Here is a 22,939-nt window from a genome sequence, read left to right on the forward strand (position 1 = left end):
CCTTATCCTGGGAGATTTCAACTTTCACGGTACGGCGTGGGGAGCACCCAGGGATGACACTTGCGCTGTTCTTATTGAATGTTTATCGGACGACTTCCATATGACCATATTTAACATACCTGGGTTAACTGGTGCTGGAATCTTCGGCCCTGGAAATAATGTTTCAGTGGCAATGGGAGACTGGCCAACAGTGTTTCAAGCAGAGATTTTTGCAATCCTTGAATGTGCGAATGTGTGTCTGACTAGAAAATACAAACATGCAAATATTTGTATTTTCTCTGACAGTCAAGCAGTGCTGAAAGGACTTGATGCTTATAAATGTACATCCAAGATTGTCTGGGAATGTATTCTCACATTGCGACAGCTATGTCAAACAAACTCAGTAAATTTGTATTGGGTTCCAGGACATTGTGGCATTGGTGGGAATGAAAAGGCAGACGAACTTGCAAAACAAGGATCTAACTCACAGTTTATCGGCCCAGAACCTTTCTGCGGTATATCAAACTGGAGCTTAAATGCTGGGAGGAACAAAAGGTGATAACCAGTTGGTTGGATGTCAAAAAGTGTTCCCAATCTAAAAGATTTATAACACCAAACGAGAATCATTCGAAAAAGCTCCTAGAGCTCAACAAAAGAGCTCTTTGTACATACGTCGGCCTAGTAACGGGGCATTGTCCGAGTAGATATAATTCAAAGAACATTGGCCGGGTTCAGGATGATATCTGTCGCTTTTGTAATATGGAAAGCGAGACATCGGAACATCTGCTGTGCAGTTATGGTGCATTATTTAAACGCAAATCAAGGTTTCTTGGCAGTGGCTGTTTACAGCCCAAAGAGATTTGGTCCTTGAATCTTGGAAAGGAGATTGGCTTCATAAACCATATTTTACCTGACTGGGAACGTGTCGGAGCAGGGATATATTACAAAAGTTCACATCAATGGACAACGTAATTCTAATTCCCTAAAAAACATACCTGGGTTAGCTACGAGAATAGCAAGGCCTCTAACACCAGAGAGCACATTAGACTTGTTGATGTAATATGTGCTAGCCTGGAGGGCTAATGCGGTCTCGATCAACTAGATAAGTTGAGAGAATTAGTTATCGATATTGTTTTCGGCACATTTTGCATGTTGTAGGATAAGTGCAACGATACACCGTGCCCCAGTGCTTAGTCGAGAAAATTTCCAGCTCGAAAAGATCCTCGACCTGATCGGGAATCGAACCCGATATCATAACCATGTGGGAGAGCTAGCTGACCGACATCGCTAACCATAGAATCATGGGGACCACCTGTTGATGTGTTCCTCGTCAATAGCTTTAGACTCTAAATCCCCACGGTAGTGGCCATTTGCCAATGAGTATTTCGATTATGGCTCCATTCTACTACCACAGTCCATGTACAGTATGATCTCACCTGGAATTTTAATTGGGAAAAATACTCGAACATAATACCCCAGGGTCTCGAAACAACCAAAGAGCTTTCTCCATCAGACGAATGCAATTTTCGCGCAACATATAGCGCGTTGCAATCTCAGATAAGGCCAGCCCCAGAAAACAAGTTGAAAATTCGTCCTAACAAACAATAATGGTGGGACATAGAATGCCCCGAGGTAAAAAGATCTAAAAGCAAAAATTTATAGCATCCAGGAAAGATGGCTTAGAGAGCTGGAACTGAAACAGGCGCAACCGAAAACAAAGATAATACTGGCAAAATTTTATTGGCACGTTACCCAGAGATGGTTCTATGAGCTGTCTCTGGAATACGGCTCGGAAAATGGTAATAGGTACGACAACAATGAGCCTAATACTCTGAACGTTGGATCTATGATTTCGCAAAAAAGTATGCCCAGACAATGTCCCATCACAGCACACCCATCCTATTTCCTTCCGGAAATTAGAAGTGCTGGTGGATCGATTCTATATAATCTGCTTTGTGTCGGTCAAATCATGGTTTAAAAAGCTCGACTTAACCCGAGATTTTATACAAGTTATTTCGCGCCTAATGTCAAGCCTTTACATTACAAACATCCATCTCTATCGAATAGGATTAGTCGATAGAAACCTATGCGAATGTGGAGGGTAGGAGAATATCGATCATATGGTCTCCTATGCCCTAAATACCACAGAACAAAAAATAAACTTTTCGATTCCCTTCGGGAACAAAATGCACCATCTGCAATGCAAGTGATGCACTTGCTAGCTATAAACCGAGTTTCCTCATCCCTAGGTATACGAACTTATAAAAAATATAAATAATCGAGTCCGAATTCTACTTCCTTTCCTTCTCTTCGCCCCTTTCTCTCTGCAGATCTTCAAGGATAATACTAAACTTTGTTTTTGACCTCAGGTTTTGATTTCCGAGAGACAAAAATCCATTACCATCCAATCCAATGAAGCAGTGTTGCTGGAAAATTTCAATGATGAGCCGTCCGACAGACATTCAATCAGTTTGGGGTGAATAGCTGTTTCTACATGCATCGTAGCGCCTTACGGTCTTTAGAAGAGTTTTTCCCAGGAAAATTTCCTATAAATATCATGTACTGATATATTTTTAAGAGCCAACTTGACATCTCTAGAGAATGAGTATTGAAAAAGTGGATTTTCTCATATAAAATCGTATGGAAACTTTAAAAATCAGGCGCAAACCGGACGATTCACCGATCGATCTGAAAAATTACACAGTTGTTATGAGACCCATAAGGAACACGAAAAGTGCATGGGAGCTAACATTTATTTTTTGTCCCACCCTATTGTACATATGGTTCAAAAGTTATGGAAAAAACGTGTTCTGGAGACTACTTAATCTCACTCATGTTTCTCAGAGATGGCTGGACTTATTTTCATTGAATCAGTGTGATATGGAAGGTCTAGTAATTGAATGAGAAAGGCTGGATCTCACCGCTAGGAGGATTAATTTGGGTTTTTTGTAACGAGTATTGTCATAATTGAAAGGTATCGCGTTGCTTGAAAAAATTATCTTCGCAAACAGTTTTTGTATTCATTGTTGTTTTACAAAATATTTTGGTTAATTTTACGTAAAATTATAAACTTCATAAGTATTCAATAATAATCATGTTAGCGTATATCGATTATTAAACTTGTGCTTCTCTGGATTTAAGGCTTTGGTTACAATTTCCAACACACTTCATCGAATGTTGATTCACGTTTCAGAAAATAGTAAGATGTAGGATTATAAAATTTTTGCAACTGCATGAAACGCCGAAAAATCTGCCTCACAGTTTGCGCAAATTTGTATAAACTCAAAACTCTAAAGAAACTTTTTTACAACGGCAAATTGAAAAAATACAGACTCGAAAAATTTGTGTTTTACAGACAAATTTGCACATTCAGTATTCCTGATGTTACTAAATACTTCGTTCGATTTATGCATTCGTTACAGCAAGAAGATAGTTACACGCTATCAAAAAACGACTCATGTGCGTGTTATCTGTTTTGAGTGTAGTATTCGTTTTTCCCTCCCAAATCACAACCATGCCATACGGTCCTTAATTTGATCGTGTTTCGTACGAGAAGAAAGAATACTGAAAATGCTGTTAATGTTTTAAAAATATTTCCGAAAACCAATCGGAGCTTGAATTAATGAAAAATCTGTATAAAACTGGCAAATATATTAAAAAAACCGGGAGATTTTGTTATTAAACTGTTTGACTGGATCACTCAACAAAAAAAAAAAAACTGGAAGAATCCAGTTTAAACTGGAACATTGGCAACTCTGGTCGTAGGTTTAAGAGCCAGTTCGCAAGAGGCGCAATCGCATGTTGTTTTGATGTTCTCCGATTGGGCTGAAATTTTCAGTGTTGGTTTGTCTATTCAGGGTAGGAAGTTTTGCAAAATTTCAATTTTTTCATTTACGCTAAGTTGATGATGATGATGATGGTCCCGCCACATACCCCTACAAAGGTTTGAGCTGGACGATTTATCTATAGATAATTAATGTAGTCACATTTAAATCAGTTATACAAAAAAACGAACTGATTTTACCTCCAGATATAAACTTCTTCAAAAACTGTTTACTTGATTCACATCGGTAAAAATGTGAAGAGCTATAGAGCTACACGAAACTAGCACAGGGTTTTCATGACCTTCAGCCAGACTAACCACAACTACTTCATGATTTTTCTCTAAGCATTGTTAAAGAATCCATTTATATCTGAATTCCGCGCGCGAGGCTCAAACTTATGTAGTCACTTTCTATTATTTTTTAAAGCTACAACAACATAAAGGAAAAAATCCATCATCACCACCGTGACGAACACAGTAGTTTTTGTTATTACATAACATATTAAAAAAGATCTAATATAAAATATTAATAAAATTTTACAACACAATCAGATCCGTTCGTAAAAACTTCGTCAGTTACATGCTTCAATAAAACAATAAATAAATAGATAGGTTTCAAAAATAAATAGTTCATCCAAAATAAATCCGTTGTTTAAACTTCGTCAGATAAACTCTCGTCATTTTATAAAAGTTTTAATTTTCGTTCTGTACAACAGAAACTTTCACGTGTGAAATACATTGTCTCTTGAACTCCGCAAGCGTTGGTGCACGTTTAACATGTCTTGGCGTCGAATTGAAAAAAATTATACCTTTATAAAACAATGAATTTTGTGAAGCTCTTGTTAGAAAGAAAGATGTTCTTATTTCATCCGCGTTTCTAGTGTTATATCTAGGAAAATCTCTTCCTCTTTCAATTCGATCACACAAATATTGAGGTAGCAAACCATTAATTATTTTAAAAATGAACACCATAGACAAATAAACAATTCGTTGCTTCACGGATAACCATTGCGAAGCGTCCAACATAAAGGTAGAGGAGGTTAATCTATCACAATTTAAAATCAAACGCATTATTCTATTCTGCAAATGCTGTAACCTCAATAATTGTGTGTTATTGGCCAAAAACAAAAAGGTAGGGCAAAAATCCAAATGTGGAGAGATGATTGACTTGTATAGCTGTATTTTACTACTAATCGTTAATTCGTTTTTCAAACGGCATAGAATTCCATACTTTTTGGCAATTTTCTTGATGACATTGTCAATGTGAGCGTTGAACTTTAGGTTGTCATCAATAATCACGCCAAGATATTCAATCTCCCGAACGCGACCAATTGCCTCATCATCAATCAAAACAGAGACATCGTCATTTACAACGGTGCGCGAGAAAATCATATATTTAGTTTTATCTATATTTTATTTCAATTGCTTATACTTCAACCATCTGTTTAGAGAACGTAAATCTTCGTTCAAGTGTGAAACGGCTTCTTCTACATTCTTAGCTGCAATAAATAATACGGTGTCATCGGCAAAAAGATTGATATCACAAAAACGTAAAACTCGTCGCATGTCATTTATATACATAATGAACAAAAGGGGCCCTAATACACTTCCCTATGGAACTCCAAGATCATTCTCCACGGGACTAGGTACCGAATCATTGAAAACATTCCGTTGAGTTCTGTCAGACAAATAGCTCTTAAACCATCTGAATGCAGTACTCAAAATTCCAAAGCGCTTGATTGTGTTCAACAATAAGGGCCTAGAAATTGTCTCAAAAGCGCGTTTTAGATCCAAAAAAACAGCAAATATTGTGTCTCTATCCTCTAAGTTGTCTTTCCATTTTGCTAGTACTAAGTTCAACGCGGTTTTACACGAAACCCCGGTAGCCAGATTGTTCCGGAATTAATAACGAGTTACTATTTAAATATTCTAACAGCTGACCTTTAACAACAAGTTAGTTCTAATATCTTTTCTAACGTGTGTAACATGTTGATGGGACGAAACTCTTCGGCTTTAATCGTTCCAGCAACCTTTTGAATCGGAACAACCAACGATTCTTTCCACACTTTAGGCACGTGCCCAGTTAGCAATGATTCATTAATAAGGTTCAGTAGAGTGTGACCAATAACATTGAAGCAATCTTGAATGACCCTAGCATTTACATTGTCTACTCCAGCCGTTTTACCTAATGAAAAACAAATATTTTTTGAGTCATCCATTGTGATTGGGTGAAAACCATCAAATCTACTATCAACGTTAGTCGGCTGTTTTATTTCATCCGGTTCATCAACCAGTTCAATTGATTGATTGATCAATGAAACACTATCGGAATATATATAGTTTGCTTGTCTTTCAGTCACGCGCACGACAAACGAAAGTTACTCAAATTGTCTTTTTCCCAAAGCAAACTCTGAACCTGAGGTACACTAAAGTTTGTTATTTTTTCGCGTGTAGCAACGCAAACACTTCTCTTCTGACTACAAGTTACCTTTGCTTTTAGTCCTCCACTCACCTACTCTCGCCTGGTATGAAGTCAGTCGTAAGGAAATCAAAGTTAACTGCGTTTTAACTTATATTCGGCACACGTGTTAAATCAGCACATGGCTAAAGGTTCTGATGCAGGTGCATCGGCAAAAACCGCCAAAAACGTAATTGAGGGCGGAAGGCAATTTTAAGATATAAGAAAGACGTAGTATCAAAAATATCAAGCATGTAAATGAAATTTAAAGTTAGCCAAACCGCTGTCAGTTGACTATGAACGTAACTTTATAGTTACATGTCCAATAAGTTCTATGGCATTGCCATCAAAATTAGGTTGTCAAGTGATGAAATAAGGCAGTACCTGTTGTAATTCTTTGAGGATAGACTAACAAAAATTAAGAACATGATGGGGATTATAAACCTTTTTGCTCGAGAAAATAAGCAGTTTGGATTTTTTTCAAGTGTGTAGCAATTTTTATATGCATTGAAATTGTAATTTTTCAATAGTACAGTTATTCGATTGCAAAAAGTTATTTGTTTATTAAAAAATCAATTACGACTGAAGATATTAATAACGAACATTTATAATAATTGAAGATAACCGGCTGTAACTCGGCAAAGCCATTTTATGCAAAACACCATATCGAGTTTCAAGTATAGCTTACGGCGCCGTGACGATCCGCACTTGAAATCCATCCAACTTTCTTCCTATTACTCAAAGCTGTAACAATATTTATAAAAATGTTCTCAAGAAGTTGTACCTAATGATAGAGCAATATATTTTTTTCGATATTTCTAAAAATAGCAAAGACATTTAACCTATGCAAGACATGCCGCACATTTTGTACCCCAAATTAATTCTTTAAGTATACTACGACGGTCAGGATGTACGGGGAAAGCGATATTTATTTTGCTGAAATGAACGTGAAAATTAGCTGTTTGAAAAAAATCTACAGTAAACCCATTCCCGACGAGTGACATTAAAACTTTGATTCAAGCTCAACAATTATACTTGATTTTTTTTACGATGAAACTATTCATGGTTAAAAAACCGATTGATCTTTAATATGCAATACAGTTTGTGTCAATTGTGTATATGGTTGATGCATAAAAAGAGTTTGAAGTTCATTTTTTTTGAGGTAAAAACTGATTTATCTCCGCCGGGATCGGGTTAATAGGGTCATTATTTTTCAACGTTATGTAAAATCTGATCAAATGTTTTGATTTAAGTTATTTCGGAATATCAACATAAAATTTTCAAAGTTTCAAAAATTAAACATAGGTTTATCTACTATCCTGCAAATGCGCTACAGTGAGCCAACTCTTTTATTTTTTCAAATAATATTTGTTCGTTTATGTAGAAGAAGACGAAAACAAAGCAGTAGAAAAAGGTGGTGGTGATGGGATGAGGATTGTTAGGCAACACTAGAGGAGATCGACTTGAACTGTCCTACAGTACGGTCGCATTTTACCAACAGCTCGAGGCTAAGTCTTAGACTACCGAGAGATATAGAAATTTTGTTTTTCGCTTTCAACAGGCAATCTTCTTGAAAGACTACCTGTTGAAACGCAAAGTAATAAATTTGTTTTTAACGTTAACGAGTGTTTAGTGAGTAAATTTGGTTTGAGATATTTCTACTTAAATTCTATAGTGAAGTGAAAGTGTAGTGAAGTTTTCCAGTTATGCCTGGAAAAAATAAAAAAGCCCGCTTTGATGCGGCTTCAAGGACTAACAGGTATGATATTCTTTCTTCCGTTGGGGATCAAGAAATTCAAACTTCTCATACTGAGCATAAAGCCGTTATGAAGAAGGTTAAAGTTCCACCTATTGTGGTATTTGAAGCTAATTTTTAAGCATTTCGATCAGAGCTTTCATCGTTTCTGTCGGATATGAAAGTTAATTTTCAGATTGGCCGCCAAGGCGAAATTCGTATTTTGGCCGAATCTTTTGATGGCCATAAACATCTTTTACAGTATTTGACTGAAAAGATGTATAAATTTTATTCTTTTGATGCCAAAAACGAGAGACCGTTTAAGGCTGTTTTAAAAGGTCTTTCAAATGACCAAACTATTAAGGAAATTACAGAATGTTTGTCAGAATCACTTGGTTTTGCTCCCAACCAAGTAATTTTGATGAAACGAAAGGCAAATGCCAAAATTAATCAAACTGGAATACACCAGGAAAATTACTTAGTACATTTTGATCGTACCAAAGTAAATAATTTGAAATGTTTGGAAAAAGCACGTGTTTTATTTAACGTACGAATAAAGTGGGAAAATTTCAAGAGACATGGAGACATGGAAAATCTTACTCAATGTCGGAATTGTCAAGCCTATGGTCATGGAACTCGAAACTGCCATATGGCGGCAAAATGTATGATTTGTGGTGACACTGGTCACACGAAAGATATCTGCCCCGTGAAAGAGACCACCAATAGTTTCAAATGTGTAAATTTTGGGGGAAATCACAAATCTAATTTCTTTAATTGTCCTGTAAGGTCAAAAATTATTGCTTCCAGACAACTTAGGAATTCTAAGCAACCTGTTGTCAATGTGGGTATACAAAAGACTTTCAGTACTGTTCAGGCATCACCAGCACTTTCATTAGCAGGTGTGTCTGTAGGTAATAATTTAAATTCAGATAACAAATTTCAGAAAAATAATCCTGTTCAGGCAACACCAGGCTGTTCATATGCCAGTGTCCTTTCAGGTAATATTTTAAATTCAAACAGTAACGAACCATTCGTGTTTGGTGCTGAAAAGTCAGGCAGTATTGATTTAGGTAGTCCAACTCCAGAAAAGATTTAATACCTACAACAATCCATGCTGCAGCTAATGTCCGTTTTGTTGAACTGTAACTCGATGTACGAGGCTGTTCAAGAAGGTATAAAATTTACAACTAATATTGTTATGAAATTGAAATTCAGCAATGATTTTAAATAATGCTGTAAATTTTCTAAATTGGAATGCTTGCTCTTTAAAAGCGAAAGAGGATGAATTTTTCAATTTTTTAACAGTCCACGATGTGCATATTGCAGTTGTGACTGAAACGCTTTTAAAGCCAAATATTAAACTAAAAAAGAACCCAAATTTTATAGTTCATAGGTTTGATAGAATTGATGTTGCCGGTGGTGGAGTTGCAATAGTTATCCACCGTCGGATAAAACATCGTGTTTTACCCCATCTTGAAACCAAAGTTTTCGAGAGTTTGGGAATTGAAATTGAAACAAGTATTGGCACTTTATTTATAGCCGCAGTGTATTTGCCTTTTCAATGCACTGGTGAGCGAAAAAATTATTACAAGAAATAAATGTAAATTTTTAATCATCGGTGATTTTAATGCGAAACATCGATCTTGGAATAATGCTCAAAGCAATTCCAATGGAAAAATATTGTTTAATGGTTGCTCGGCTGGATTTTATTCAGTTTTATTTCCCAATGGTCCTACATGTTATTCTTCTATTAGGAAACCATCTACAATTGATTTGGTACTAACAAATCAAAGTCATTCATGCAGTGATTTATTAACTCATGCTGACTTTGATTCTGATCATCTTCCCATAACATTTTCTATTTTCCATGAAACTATTTTAAATCCCACTAGATCTGTGTTAAATTATCACAAGACTAATTGGGATAGATATCGTTCAACGATCGAAGAAAATTTGAATGATTATATTATTTTACCAAACAGTGCTGACATTGACAGAGCATTAGATAATTTTAGCAGCTTTATACTCAATGCCCGGAATTTATCAGTTCCTAAGGCTCGAGTGAAATTTAATGCACCAATTATTGACAGTGAACTGCAACTTCTTATACGTTTGAAGAACATACGGAGACGTCAATACCAAAGATCTCGTGATCCTGCTTTGAACATTATTTTTCAAGAATTGCAAAAGGAAATTAAACATAGATTCACTCTCTTGCGAAATGAGAATTTCATGAGAGAAGTTGAACAACTAAAACCTTATTCAAAACCTTTCTGGAAGCTTTCGAAGGTTCTTAAGAAACCCTCGAAGCCCATTCCAGTCCTTAAAGATGGTGATTGCATTTTTCTAACGAATGAACAAAAATCTTAAAAACTTGCTCAGCAGTTTGAGAGTGTTCATAACTCCAATTTGAACGTAGTAAGTCCTATTGAAAATGAAGTAAACCAACAGTATGATCAGATCACCACCCAAGAATTTCTTTCTGAAGAGGTATTGGAAACAAACTTGAATGAGGTGCGAACTATTCTCAAAAAATTCAAAAACATGAAAGCAGGAGATGATGGGATTTTCTATATCCTTATTAAAAGACTTCCCGAAAACTCTTTAAATTTCTTTATAAAAATGTTTAACAGATGCTTTGCACTAGCACATTTTCCTACGAAATGGAAAAATGCCAAAGTCACTCCAATTTTAAAACCCGAGAAGAATCCAGCTGAGGCATCAAGTTATCGACCAATTAGTTTACTTTCCTCTATTAGCAAACTTTTTGAAAGAATAATTCTCAATAGAATGATAACACATATTATTGAGAACTCAATTTTTGCAAATGAGCAGTTTGGTTTTCGCCATGGGCATTCCACTACTCATCAGTTACTTAGAGTAACAAACATGATTCAAACTAATAAATCTGAAGGCTATTCGACTGGAGCAGCTCTACTAGATATAGAAAAGGCATTCGACAGTGTTTGGCATAAAGGTTTAATAGCTAAAATGTCAAATTTCAGTTTTCCGCTTTACCTTACAAAAATGATGCAAAGTTATTTAACTGACCGCACTCTTCAGGTTAACTATCAAAATGGTAAATCTGATAGATTGCCTGTTAGAGCTGGTGTGCCTCAGGGGAGTATCTTGGGCCCAATCTTATATAACATTTTTACTTCTGATCTTCCTAATTTACCACCAGGTTGTGAGAAATCTCTGTTTTGTGACGATACAAGCATTTCCGCAAAAGGAAAAAGCCTTCGTGTTATATGCAGTCGGCTACAAAAAAAGTTAGATATATTTTCTTCATACTTGCAGAAATGGAAGATTTCCCCTAATGCTTCGAAAACACAGTTAATTATTTTTCCTCATAAGCCAAGAGTTTCATTTCTCAAACCCACCCATAACCACGTTATTAAGATGAACGGTGTGGTCTTAAATTGGTCGATCAAGTTAAATACTTAGGGCTTATTTATGATAAGAATTTTACTTTTAAGGAGCACATTGAAAATATCCAGTCAAAGTGCAATAAGTATATCAAATGTTTATATCCTTTTATCAACAGGACTTTGTCTCAAGAAAAAACTGTTAATTTACAAACAAATTTTTAGGCCAGCAATGTTATATGCAGTTTCAATCTGGACAAATTGTTGTACAACCAGGAAGAAGACACTTCAAAGGATTCAGAATAAACTTTTGAAAATGATTTTGAAGCGTCCTCCCTGGTTTAGCACGAACGAGCTGCAATGTCACCATTTGTGGCAGAACACACAATACTAATTCTGAATAGATATTAGTACATAAATAAATCATTACAAACATTCCCCCCCTATTAAAAAAAAAAGGCAACACTAGAGAAGGTTTCTGTGATGGAACGCAGATGACAGATGTTTCATGCGCGTCATTCATCATGTGCGAATTTATATCGGGATATTAGAAAGTAATCTGAAAGAACTGCTCATCAATGATTAAAAGAGGACAGTACTTAGTTATTCCAAGCTTTGCTATTGTTAATAACAAATTGCAGAGACAAACTTTTGCATGTTTGAATACTTTTATGAGCAATCCAGTATTTTTTCATAAGCAATGGTTTTTGTTAATTGTTTTTTTTTTTTAATCACATTCATTTTTATTTATTTGGTAAGTTTAGTTCGAATATAACATATGAAACATCAAACAATTGAGAATATCAACTATTATTGAAGTTATGAAATTAAAAAAATATTAAATTGTTAGAAAACAATTTTTCGAAATTAATCAAATCATGGAGAAAAGTCTTAAGATATTGAAGAAAACAGCTATGCAGTGGATCCGTATAAGAAGTGAGATGCAGATTCGTTTTCGAGTAAGCAATCAATCCACGCGTTGTCATGATCTACTGAAATAAGGATTTATCGCAGTTTAGATAATTAATTAAGTTTTAAACCAGCGCTGGCCATCTTTATCGAATTATCGATAGTGTCATAGTTACATATTGCACTTCAACTCGATATTTAAAAAAAAAAATATCATTTAAATACCAACTTTTAATAGTCCAAAATGCATTTGAAAGTGGCTAGCCACTACGGGTCAACTAGTTGATGAAATAATCATTGAACTTACTAGCAATTACTTGTTCTGTTTGTTCTTATGTGCCATTAAAAGTTATGGACCGCGGTTTATTATTACTAGGTTTTAAAAAAGATTTCAAAATTTTCCATAATTTATAATATATAATTTCCTCTGTATATATTCACAACGCGTCTTTTTTAACGTTTGTGAATACTTATTACGCGCGATCGTGTACTCCTTCCAATGATCCTGCCTGTTAGACCTACAAAACTTTTTGTACAATTTATCCCTCTTGCGTTTAAGGCGCAAAAGATCAAAATTGTACCAGCTGCTCGAGTTTTTCGGAGAAACTAATTTGTGTTCAACTAATTGATTCGTACACGTTTTCAAGATTTGTAATCAAGATTTGTAAGAACAGCTGCCGAATCATCTAAATTACGGCCCGCGATTGGAAAATCCAAGCTTCTTTCAACAAGATTCGAAGCAGCCTGTTTCGAATATTTTCTCCAGCATTTCAATTTTATTAAATCATTGTAATCATTCATTATATCTAATACATTAATCATTAATGTCTCATGATCGGTTATTTTCATATCGGAATTCGTAACTGAACGAATAGAATCAATATTGGAATAGACATGATCAATCAAAGTTCTACTTCGCTGGGAAATGCGCGTATATTCGTCAACACTTTGTTTTAAATTGAAAGATTCAACTATTCAATATGTTCAATTTACTAAAATCGAGAAATTCCTCAAGCCAGTTTTCCAATATTTCAAGGAAACGCTGGTCACTGGTATTAAGAGAATGATATAAAACACCAAAATTACCCACCTTCATGCCACGAATTACTGTAATGCCCAAGAACCAGTTACCGTCCTTAGCTTCGTTTCGGCAAAGCTCGAGCTGAACCGATTCTCTGACATAAATAGCAACACCGTCAGTTTGTCTAGAGTGTGATAAGCAAGCAGCAACGTTATATCCCGGAATACTATATTGATCAAATGCTCCAATATCGACAATATGTGTCTCTGATAAGAACACTAAAAGTGGACGTTTATCTTCAACAACCTGACGTAATGCAACGTAGTTTGTTGTCAACCCTGCAATATTAAAATACAGAAAATCAATGTGGTTCACACTCTTCTTGGAACTTGTTTGCTATTTATTGAAACGCAAGCTGCTTTTCTTTTGATTAAAAAGTCTTTTATAAATCACGCATTCTGAACTGAATGCAGCATGGTTGACGTCCAAGTTCATTTTACGCTCTCTATTCATTTTTAAACAATTAACGCATTTCAATACAGTAGACGTGCACTCAGATGTCTTGTGCTTTTGGCTACACCTAGAGCATGTATCACAATTTTTGCAATCCATGCTCTTGTGTCCAAATTCTCCACATTTGAAGCATCTCAACACGTTTATCGCGGGAAGTACTAAGCATCGATCAAACTCTACATTTACTTGCTTAGCAGCTAATAAGCTATTGTACGCTTCTAAATCAATTTCTATTACCGCGCTATACTTGTTATAAGTGAAGCGTGGATTTTCAAAGGTATTTACTACTTTTATATTATTTATTGTGATGCCTTCATTTTGACTCTTTAAATAGTCAATGAAAACATCAGGAGAAAGATTCTCGCTTATGCCCACTATTTTCAATCTTGGCACCGATGTGGGTACAACAGCGCTGTAATTTTCACCCAGATTATTTTCAATGCCATTTTTCACATTTTCAACATTTTCGCCTATAATGGAACCATCTTTACCGTTCCTGAAATTACTAACTTTGTGTGTTTTTGGATCTAAGTTAGTTTTCAAAAACTTCCGAGTTTCCTCGCAAGTTTGTTTGGACTCTTCAGGTTTAATCACAATAACCGGACGAGTCTTAGGTTTGGCCGGTTTAAAACCATTATTATTATTACTATTACTAATCATTTGACTTGTACTCGTTTTTTTACTTTTACTGTGTCTTTTAACGACTTCCGCAAATGTTGCGTCGTCATCAAAAACATCATTTTGATCGTTGTTATCATATTTTTAATTTGGTCCGATTCAGAAGGAACCGGCCCATTGCGCGCGCGAGCATCGTTCATCGCAGCTATATTCTGACGCGTATTTAATTCCAAAACCGAGTTATTCAATTTTTCAAATTGCTCACGAAATAATTTTTCAAGAGACTCATTAACATTTAATCTCAACTGTTCAACACCGGCACTCAACGCGTTGTTTATCTGGGCCGATATTTGGTCTCGCATTGCAATGACCGAATCAGTGAGAGAAGATAATTTCTTCATCTCTTCTTCAATACGCTTGACGTCCGAAACCAAATGCTGCTCACCACAACACTGGTTTGATAAACATTCATCACACTTGAAGCAAAGATTATCGTTATCTGTTATAATCTTTGCCGTTGCCTTGGTGAGTCCAGTGCACTTGTAGTGAAACAAACGTGCACAGTTGAAGCCCACACATTTCAACGGCAAATCCGATAGGACAATTGCCGTTCCACAGCCAGAACAAATCATCGCACACAACACACGTGAACACGGGACGCTATACCAACAGACATGCAGGGAAAAAAATGATCACCACCGCAGCTAATGCGCTGGGGGGATTTTATTTAAACAAACTTTAATGCGAACAAGCTGCTTAAGCAACTGTTCTTGTACTTAGCCTTGTGTAGATTCACTACCGAAACACGTTAGAATATATCTACCGTGAATCACTTCACTTCACGTAAAATAACGATTAAATATCACCACAAAATAACACGAACTACTCTGTTAGCCATCAAAGAGACATGATGAGTTGGGTAAAATGGCCCTTGAAAATGATATGTCCAAAAACGTCCAAATTCCCAAAAGTGCAATAAGTCCTGCTAGACTTGATGGATTTTTCTAAAAAAATTGTGGTATTTTTCTACATTAGTGGTACTTTAAAACGCATGGTCACAATATATGGCAAAGGGGTAACATGACGAAAAAAATGCATTTTCCTTTTAAAAATTGTCAATACTCAGGGTCACCCTACTCTTCTCAACATCGCTAGAAAGAATATCTAAATATAGCGTTTTGTAGAGCAACTCAAAAACTTTAATGTCATGTATAAGCCGAGTGTGCCAAATGGGGTAAAACGGCCCTGGAAGTTTTTTTTTTCAAAAAACTCAAAACCACTGAAATCACTATATTTCTTGCTAGACTTGATAGATTTTGCTGAAAATTTGTATAACCACCCTACCTTACCAGAACTACCTACTTTACCAGAAGAAACGCCATTTGGGGTAAAACGTTTCTTTTAAGAATTTTTTTTTCAAAAAATCAACAAAACCGCAAGAACTCTGGTTCATTTTCAAGGGCCGTTTTACCCCACTTAACCTCAATGAAAAAAAATTGATATTTTGCAAAACTTCCTACACTGAATAGACAAACAAATACTGAAGATTTCTGCCCAATCGGAGAACATCAAAACAACATGCGGTTGCTCCTCTCGCGAACTGGCTCTTAAACTCACTCCTTCGTGGAGTAAGTAGAATATAGTCACTGCCATGCATGTTCGCCAGGTAATTTTCATAGTTTGGCCGGTGGCACTGACCTCCCGACCAAGCGCACGCAGCAATGTAGCCACTTTTCCCTCGGTCTTCCTCTTCAGCATCCTTTGGAGCTTCTAATCGTTCAGGGTCCGACGGCCGACGGCCGTTCGGAACCGAGTTTTCTTTCGATGCTTTGATCTTTGTCCAACAGTTCCAAGATATTGTAGATGTCGAGCTGGGAGTATTCGGGGCCCAAAAGTGTCGCAGCCGAAAAATGTGCTTTTAGGCTCAAATGTGTTAAAGCTTTTCAGGAAGAGGATCTTAAGGGACATTTACGATTCTTCAAAGAATTCCAACTGAACATTTAAGTCCCCATTAATGAAGACTGGATGGACATTAAGACTAGCTTCAATGTTCCCTTCAAAGTGTTTGAATCTAATTGCAGCGAATAGGAAGGAAAAGGTCCCAAAGCTCGTCCAGGGTCAGTCATATTTTATACAGTTGGCTCTGAAATGTATGAATCTACAGGCGCTGGTGTCACTGGAATCAATATAGGTAGATCTTTCCAATCTTTCAAGGCTGCAGATATTGTCAGAGTCTTTCCTGTATTGCTTCAAACCGGTGAGGCAACCCTGACATCGTCTTTATACTCAAAACCGGTAATAGAAATAGGAATAACCTCAAATCTTTCAGACCCATAAGTTTGTCTTCAATCCTGCTGAAGACTATGGAATAAATAATAAAAAAACTGAACTAACTAAATACAACATAGATGCATAAATACTCTTTGTCTAAATTTGAATATGAATACGCTGCTAACCAAAATTAAAATATATCTTTCATTGAAGGAATTGCACTCTGCTCTTTTTTGAATATTGAAGGTGCTTTCGATAATACGACCTACTTTTCATTGGCAAATGTCTGTGGTTTATAGTTAAGAGCTACGGAAGAACGCTCTCAAATGGAGTACTTTCACCACTGCTGTGGAGAACGTATCCTCGGAAGGAAGGCAATATACCTTAAACGTTACCCATTTCTGGTGTAGAAAGAGGGTTTGAACATCAACCCAGCATAAGATGTAGTAGTATCTCATTGAAAGGAGAAATCTCAACTAAATGCCTCTCAAGCTTGAGAAAAGTATTACCCAATTTAACGGGAAGGTTAATTTTTTTTGGAATAATTCTTGATTTTAAGCTTAACTGGAACGCGGACGCGACCGAAGTTACCAAAGCTTCAGAGACTTGCGTGAATCTATATAACGGGAGCAATGCGCAGCACTTGTTGGTCATCTGAGTATTCCGCAATACTTTAAAAGAGGGCAAGTGATGAATTCTGACTGGAAGGGTTTAGTTTACATGGTTCGTCAGGGGTTAGTGGTACTCTTCATGGATGGCTCAAAGACCGGCTCAATTACCGGTGCGGGAATCTTTGGTCCTGGACTGGCAATCGGCGCTGTAATCGAATGTGTTAACGTTTGCTTGAAGAGAAATTTTAAATATGCGAATAGTCAAGCGACAGTAAGAAATCTATGTGTCTTCAAATGCACGTCAAAATTTGTCTGGGAGTGCGTTCCCCCACTGCGTGTGAACTCTGTCAATTTGTTCATGATTTTAGGTCACTGACGCCAAAAGCAAAAAAAATACTAAACAGTTTTAGAGCTCAATAGGTAGACGCTTCGTGTCTAATAACTGGGTCAACACGTTTCACAGCGGGAACAATATCGATAAAGTAGGGCGAGTTAGCTGAAAGAAAAGAGAGAGAGAGAGCGAAAAAAAAAACAATATAAACAATGTGTATTTACTTATACCGGTTGCACTGGTTGTCGAATCGTAGTGGGCGTTCCTATGCAGACCCAGCTGTCTGTGATGTCTGCGTTTTCTTTTTCGATGACAGAGAGTGCAGAGGAGACAGATTAGGAACGAGGCGGCGGCTATGCAGGATATTATGAGCGCGCCGTGATCCTCCTCGGGAACTATGATGATGCCTGCGGTTGTTGTAGTTGCGTGGTCGATTTCAGTGTTTTGTTCCGTAACGGAGGGAGAGGTGGAAAGAAACAATACTCTATTAGCGAACTGTGATTTGATATACCTAAAGGGGCGGGTGGTTAGAATATTGCTAGCATTTTCTGCTTTGTTAGCAGTGTGGGTGAGTGTGTGTGTGTGAGTGTTTGCGTGGTCAGTGTGTTAGTTAGGCGCGTGTGCTGTCAAGGAACATCACCAAGAAGCGTAGGTTTGACACCTTGTGACGGTTCCAAATTGTTTGGTTATATGCAATAAGTGTTTTTTTAATACGAAGTTTCCATGAGTCAAACGCTAATATCAGTTATTTTTGTAATACAATAATCAAACTATATTTCATGAACGTAAACAGTAAATATCGACAAAATAAGGTAGAAAAAGCGAAACTTAGTAATCGTGCTAATTGAATTCGTGGTGAGAATGTTGCTGTGGATGTGACTTTGGGTGTATTTTTCCTGTTTTATTTGTGATGTGAGCGTGCGTTGTATGAAGCTGATAACCATTGCACAACTCTACTAGGTTATTTTTTCTTCTGTGAACACGATTAACCACGTGTTATCGAAATGCAACTAAATGAGTGGTGAGTAATTGAACAAAGCGAAAATTTGCTTCTTATCCGTAAAAATAGCCACTACAAGTGAAAAGCTATTGAATGGAACGGAACGTAAAAGAAGAGTCTTGTAAAAAAGGTGCAGGCAACTCACTTGGTTTAATTTTTTTGTTTCATTTTTTGTTTGTTTGTTTGGAAGGTCTTGAAGGATGACCCTTCTTCGAAGGAAGCGTCGTAGTTCGTGACACGAAACTACCGTGCGGACTATTTTACTTTTTTTTGTGGAGTGCGTGTCTTGAGGTGAGTCATGCAGCAGCAACTACGAGGATGTTTGTACCTATTGTTTTTTTTTGTTTGCTGTGTGCATTCAACAAAGGTGCCGTACGTAAGGCGGAGTCGAAGTTGGTGTGGGTGTTTTTGTCTGTGTGCGTGTGTAGTTTGGTTCACTGATTGAATGCTGGTGCGAGGTTTAAGCTTTATATCTGTACGTTCGTTTCCAGAAGGGATTGGAGCGGGGTTTACTCAGATTAGAGAACTTGCGTTATAGTAGTATTGGTAGTAGCAATTGTGTAGTATCCAGATAAATGCCACCAGAAGAAAGTGATACATAACAGGACTAGGAATGGAAGTTGCTTCACCTTTTTTTGTGGAGCCGGTTGTACCAGTTTTTGTTAGGTTGTAGTAGTTGTTGTAGTAGTAGTAGTAGTATTAAAAGTAGTAGTAGCAGGTTTTTGATAGTGGTGGAAGTTGTTTTTTTTTTGTAGTCAGAATTAATATTGAAATTCATTGGTGACGATAGTTGTTTTAGGAGGCAGATTAATTGTAGAGAAGAAAAGTAAGAGAAAAAAGTACAGGATGAGTATTTTTTAGATTGACAGATTCAATTGATATGATGCTTTCTACGGACCTCATGCTGAAGGGTGAATTAACATTTGCGTCGTTTTGCAAGCAGAATTTCATGGAATCGTTTTTATTTTTAGCTATATTTTTTCTGATCAGTGGATGTTCTTCGATTCACTAGACATTAGTATGATCGCCAAAAAACGACTTTTAAGGCTGACATTGAGATAATCTAGGAAAAAAACTTGAACACAAACAATACCATAAGAAACTGAACGTCTTGAAGTAAACGTTCCTCTACAGTACTCAAAATATAAGAATGCCGCGAGTGGAATCCATAACGTCATTGATTGGACGACGCCATGCAGAAGGAATGACAGGATTTGTTTGCCTTAAAAGGGGGAAGAGTCTGCTTATCTACGCGTGGTGGAGTTTTCGGAAGGGCAAACCTGGATTCTCGACGCGATTGCCATTAATCAACCCTCCGAAAAACAAGGTTCTCCACCTTCCTCCATGTCCAATGCACAATGGTCCAGAAACCAGATTTAGGGGTAAATTTGGGTCTAGAGCTCTATAGCAACATTTTAGAAAAAGCTCTAGAGCTCTATAGCAACATTTTAGAGAAAAACTTTCTTCTACAAAGTTGTTACATATGATAAAACGTTTATTGAAAAATTATCTTCTACAAAGTTGTTACATATGATAAAGCGCTCGTTGCAAAATTATCAAAAATTAGGGTGACCAATATTTTCGATAAAATCAAGTATCTAAATTTTTATCTTTGTAGATAGAAGAAAAATTTGTTCGTTCAAATAGGGTGACCATAAAGAACGGCTATATTCGATGTATTTTATTTCAAAGAATTCATAACTTTTGAACCAGTTGATCGATTTTTAATCTTTTTAGGTCAAATTAAAGGTAATCATTCCTAGTTATGAGAAAAAAATACCAAAAAATAAATCTGGGTGTTTTTATATGCATAATGTATAAAATTATTGAAATTTTTGTCTTGTTTTTAAATTGAATTTACTCAAATTTAAAAAATAACATATTTCTAAAAGTTCCTCCATTTATAGAGTCAAGTATGCCCTTCAAAATGAGACCAAGAGATATTTTTTATGTTTGCCCCAAAAAGAATGGCATACAAATGAAAAACGCATGTTTTTTAGGAAAAATGTTAATAACTTTGAGTAAAATTGAGATATTTACGATGAAGTGTGTCTCTTGCAGCGATCCTCATTACTTGAGCAGTTGACCAGAGTCGTGAAAGAGTTGGAAAGTCCTGTTGACGGTTCTGGTATCGGTGACGGATTGCAATAGGCAGTTGCATACGGTAAGAGCGTTGACGACCTGGAAGGAGCGTCGAACTTAGCTTCGGCCCTCACAAGTTCATATTGCACGTCACAACGAGTCATAAGATTGCAATAGACTGCCAGCTGGATTGGCTTGTTAACTATATTTTGGCGGTAGAGGAAATGCTTCGCCAACCCGAGGGTCTGTTCACCAATGCGGTGCGGCTCAAAACAGCGTCTGTTCTCCATGTGAGTCGCAGCTGATCCTGGTGCATGCGTGATTGGGTGCTGACCAATCGACAACAGAATGTTGAGGATAATTAATGTACGCAGCCCTCACCTACGAAATAACGATGAAGATAAGAAGGCCTTTTACGCGCAGCTGGAGTTTGCATACGATAGTTGCCCAAAACATGACGTCAAAATTACCATCGGAGAGCTCAACGCGAGGAATTTAGACCGGTTATTCGGGAGTTCAGCGCACACCAGCTCACGAACGAAAACGAATGATTTGGAGCGATTTAAACTCCCCGAAGTCGTCACTAAGTACGTGCAAAGCTTTGAGGCAGCGTTGTCGAATGAAGAAAAGCTTATCGGAGCTTCTCTAGAGGACTGCTGGAGTAATGTAAAAGCAGCCATAAACAGCACAGTGGAAGGTGCGAAAGGAATCGACGTAACGGCTGGTTCGACGAAAAGTGATTCATGACGAGAAGAATGTGGCGCGGGCCTTGATGCTACGGTGAATGACCCGTAAACAGAAACGAAGACACCAGACCAATTTTCTCCGGGGCAAAAAGCGCCACCTGGAAGAGGTAAAGTGTAACAGAATGGAGCAGCTATATCTTTACAAGAAACTGAGCGCATCTCGCGCAGGCTTAGTGCCGCGAGCCGAAATGTATCGGAATAGGGGTGGAGGAATCTAGACGGAAGCAGCACTACAATAAACACCTGAATGGCGAAGAGAGAGGTATCAGTAGGTCAGCTGAAAAACATGGTTTACAACGACACGATCCTCTCACATGAAATTGGAAAATCTGATAATCAGGATCTGGGATACAGAACAGCTACCGGATACACAAGAAGGGCGAGAATGTAAGAATACTATACTATCGATCGTGTAGAGCTACATTCATGCATTATCAAACCCGTTTGAAATACGCAAGGGACTTCAACAAGGTGACGACCTCTGCTGCGAGGCACGATCTTCAATAAACCGAGCCAGTTTATCTGCTTCGCTGACGACGTGGACCTTGTCGGAAGGACGTTCCAGGTGGATGCTGAACAGCATACAAAGCGGAAACGTCAAGCACAAAAGGTTGGATTGAAGATGAATACGTCGAAGACGTGAAACCGAGCGCGATAGGGCTCGCTTTTTTTCCTGTAGTGGTGAATCCACTGTGACCAGAAATATTGATATTTTTTGTTTGCCGTTACTGTTGAGAGTAACTGACATGACTTTTATAATTCATGCTTGTGTGCATGTCCTTCCTTTTCACGATTACTATTTCGAGCCTTGCTGCCTCCGGCCAATATTATCACCAATTATAATCCCTTGGAGAGGTTTCAACTGGATGGCCCTCTGACCAGTTTTATTGTGAGAGTGGTTTATTTTTGTCAAGAGGTATTCGTCGGGGTTTTGTAGAATTCACCGTGAATGGGAGGCTTGGAAATAAATCCAGGCTTAGGTCCGTTGACATCGAATAGCTCCGATTATACTAAAATTCGATCCCACGACCTTGCGGCTATGAAGCTTTCCTTGGGCCCGCTTGGGAATCAGTGTATGAAGCAGTAGGTAATCGACGGCGATGAGTTCGAGAAGGTTGACGAAATTGTGTACCTTGGATCTTTGATAACGTCAAACAACAGCAGCACAGAACGTATCGTAGCTGGAAGTCGTGTTTACTACGGACTTCACACGACCTTTAGGTCTGGTAAACTTCGCCCCCGTACCAAGTGCACCGTACACAAGTTGCTTGTAAGACCGGTGGTCCTCTACGGGCATGTAACATGGGCAAAGCTCGAGGAGGTTTTGCAAGCACTGACGGTTTTCGAACGACGAGTGCTCAGGACCATTTGCGGTAGATCGGATCTTTGCTATGATATCCTAGCATAGATCATAGCGCTAAATTCGCGCGCACTTTCTAGTTAGGTGTTCGGAAATTACTACGTGATTTCCCGT

At 37.4% G+C, this 22,939-nt stretch overlaps 1 protein-coding gene across 21 annotated transcripts in view; it reads right to left on the reverse strand.

Annotated features, from left to right (window-relative positions):
* The window catches only part of LOC129718145 (cubilin), a 339,048-nt gene that overhangs the window by 6,615 nt on the left and 309,494 nt on the right, over positions 1 to 22,939 (reverse strand). For 15 of the 21 annotated variants that reach the window (XM_055669569.1, XM_055669492.1, XM_055668625.1 and 12 more), the window contains one exon: positions 17,862 to 18,044. In XM_055669569.1, the coding sequence (XP_055525544.1) occupies positions 17,862 to 18,044 (183 nt within the window). Of the gene's footprint in view, positions 1 to 17,861; positions 18,045 to 18,782; positions 19,267 to 22,939 lie in introns of those variants that run through there. The other 6 variants (XM_055669413.1, XM_055669737.1, XM_055669835.1 and 3 more) reach the window with 5 other exon arrangements.

This window comes from Wyeomyia smithii, chromosome 1 (assembly GCF_029784165.1).
Source record: "Wyeomyia smithii strain HCP4-BCI-WySm-NY-G18 chromosome 1, ASM2978416v1, whole genome shotgun sequence".
Taxonomy (NCBI): Eukaryota; Metazoa; Arthropoda; class Insecta; order Diptera; family Culicidae; genus Wyeomyia; species Wyeomyia smithii.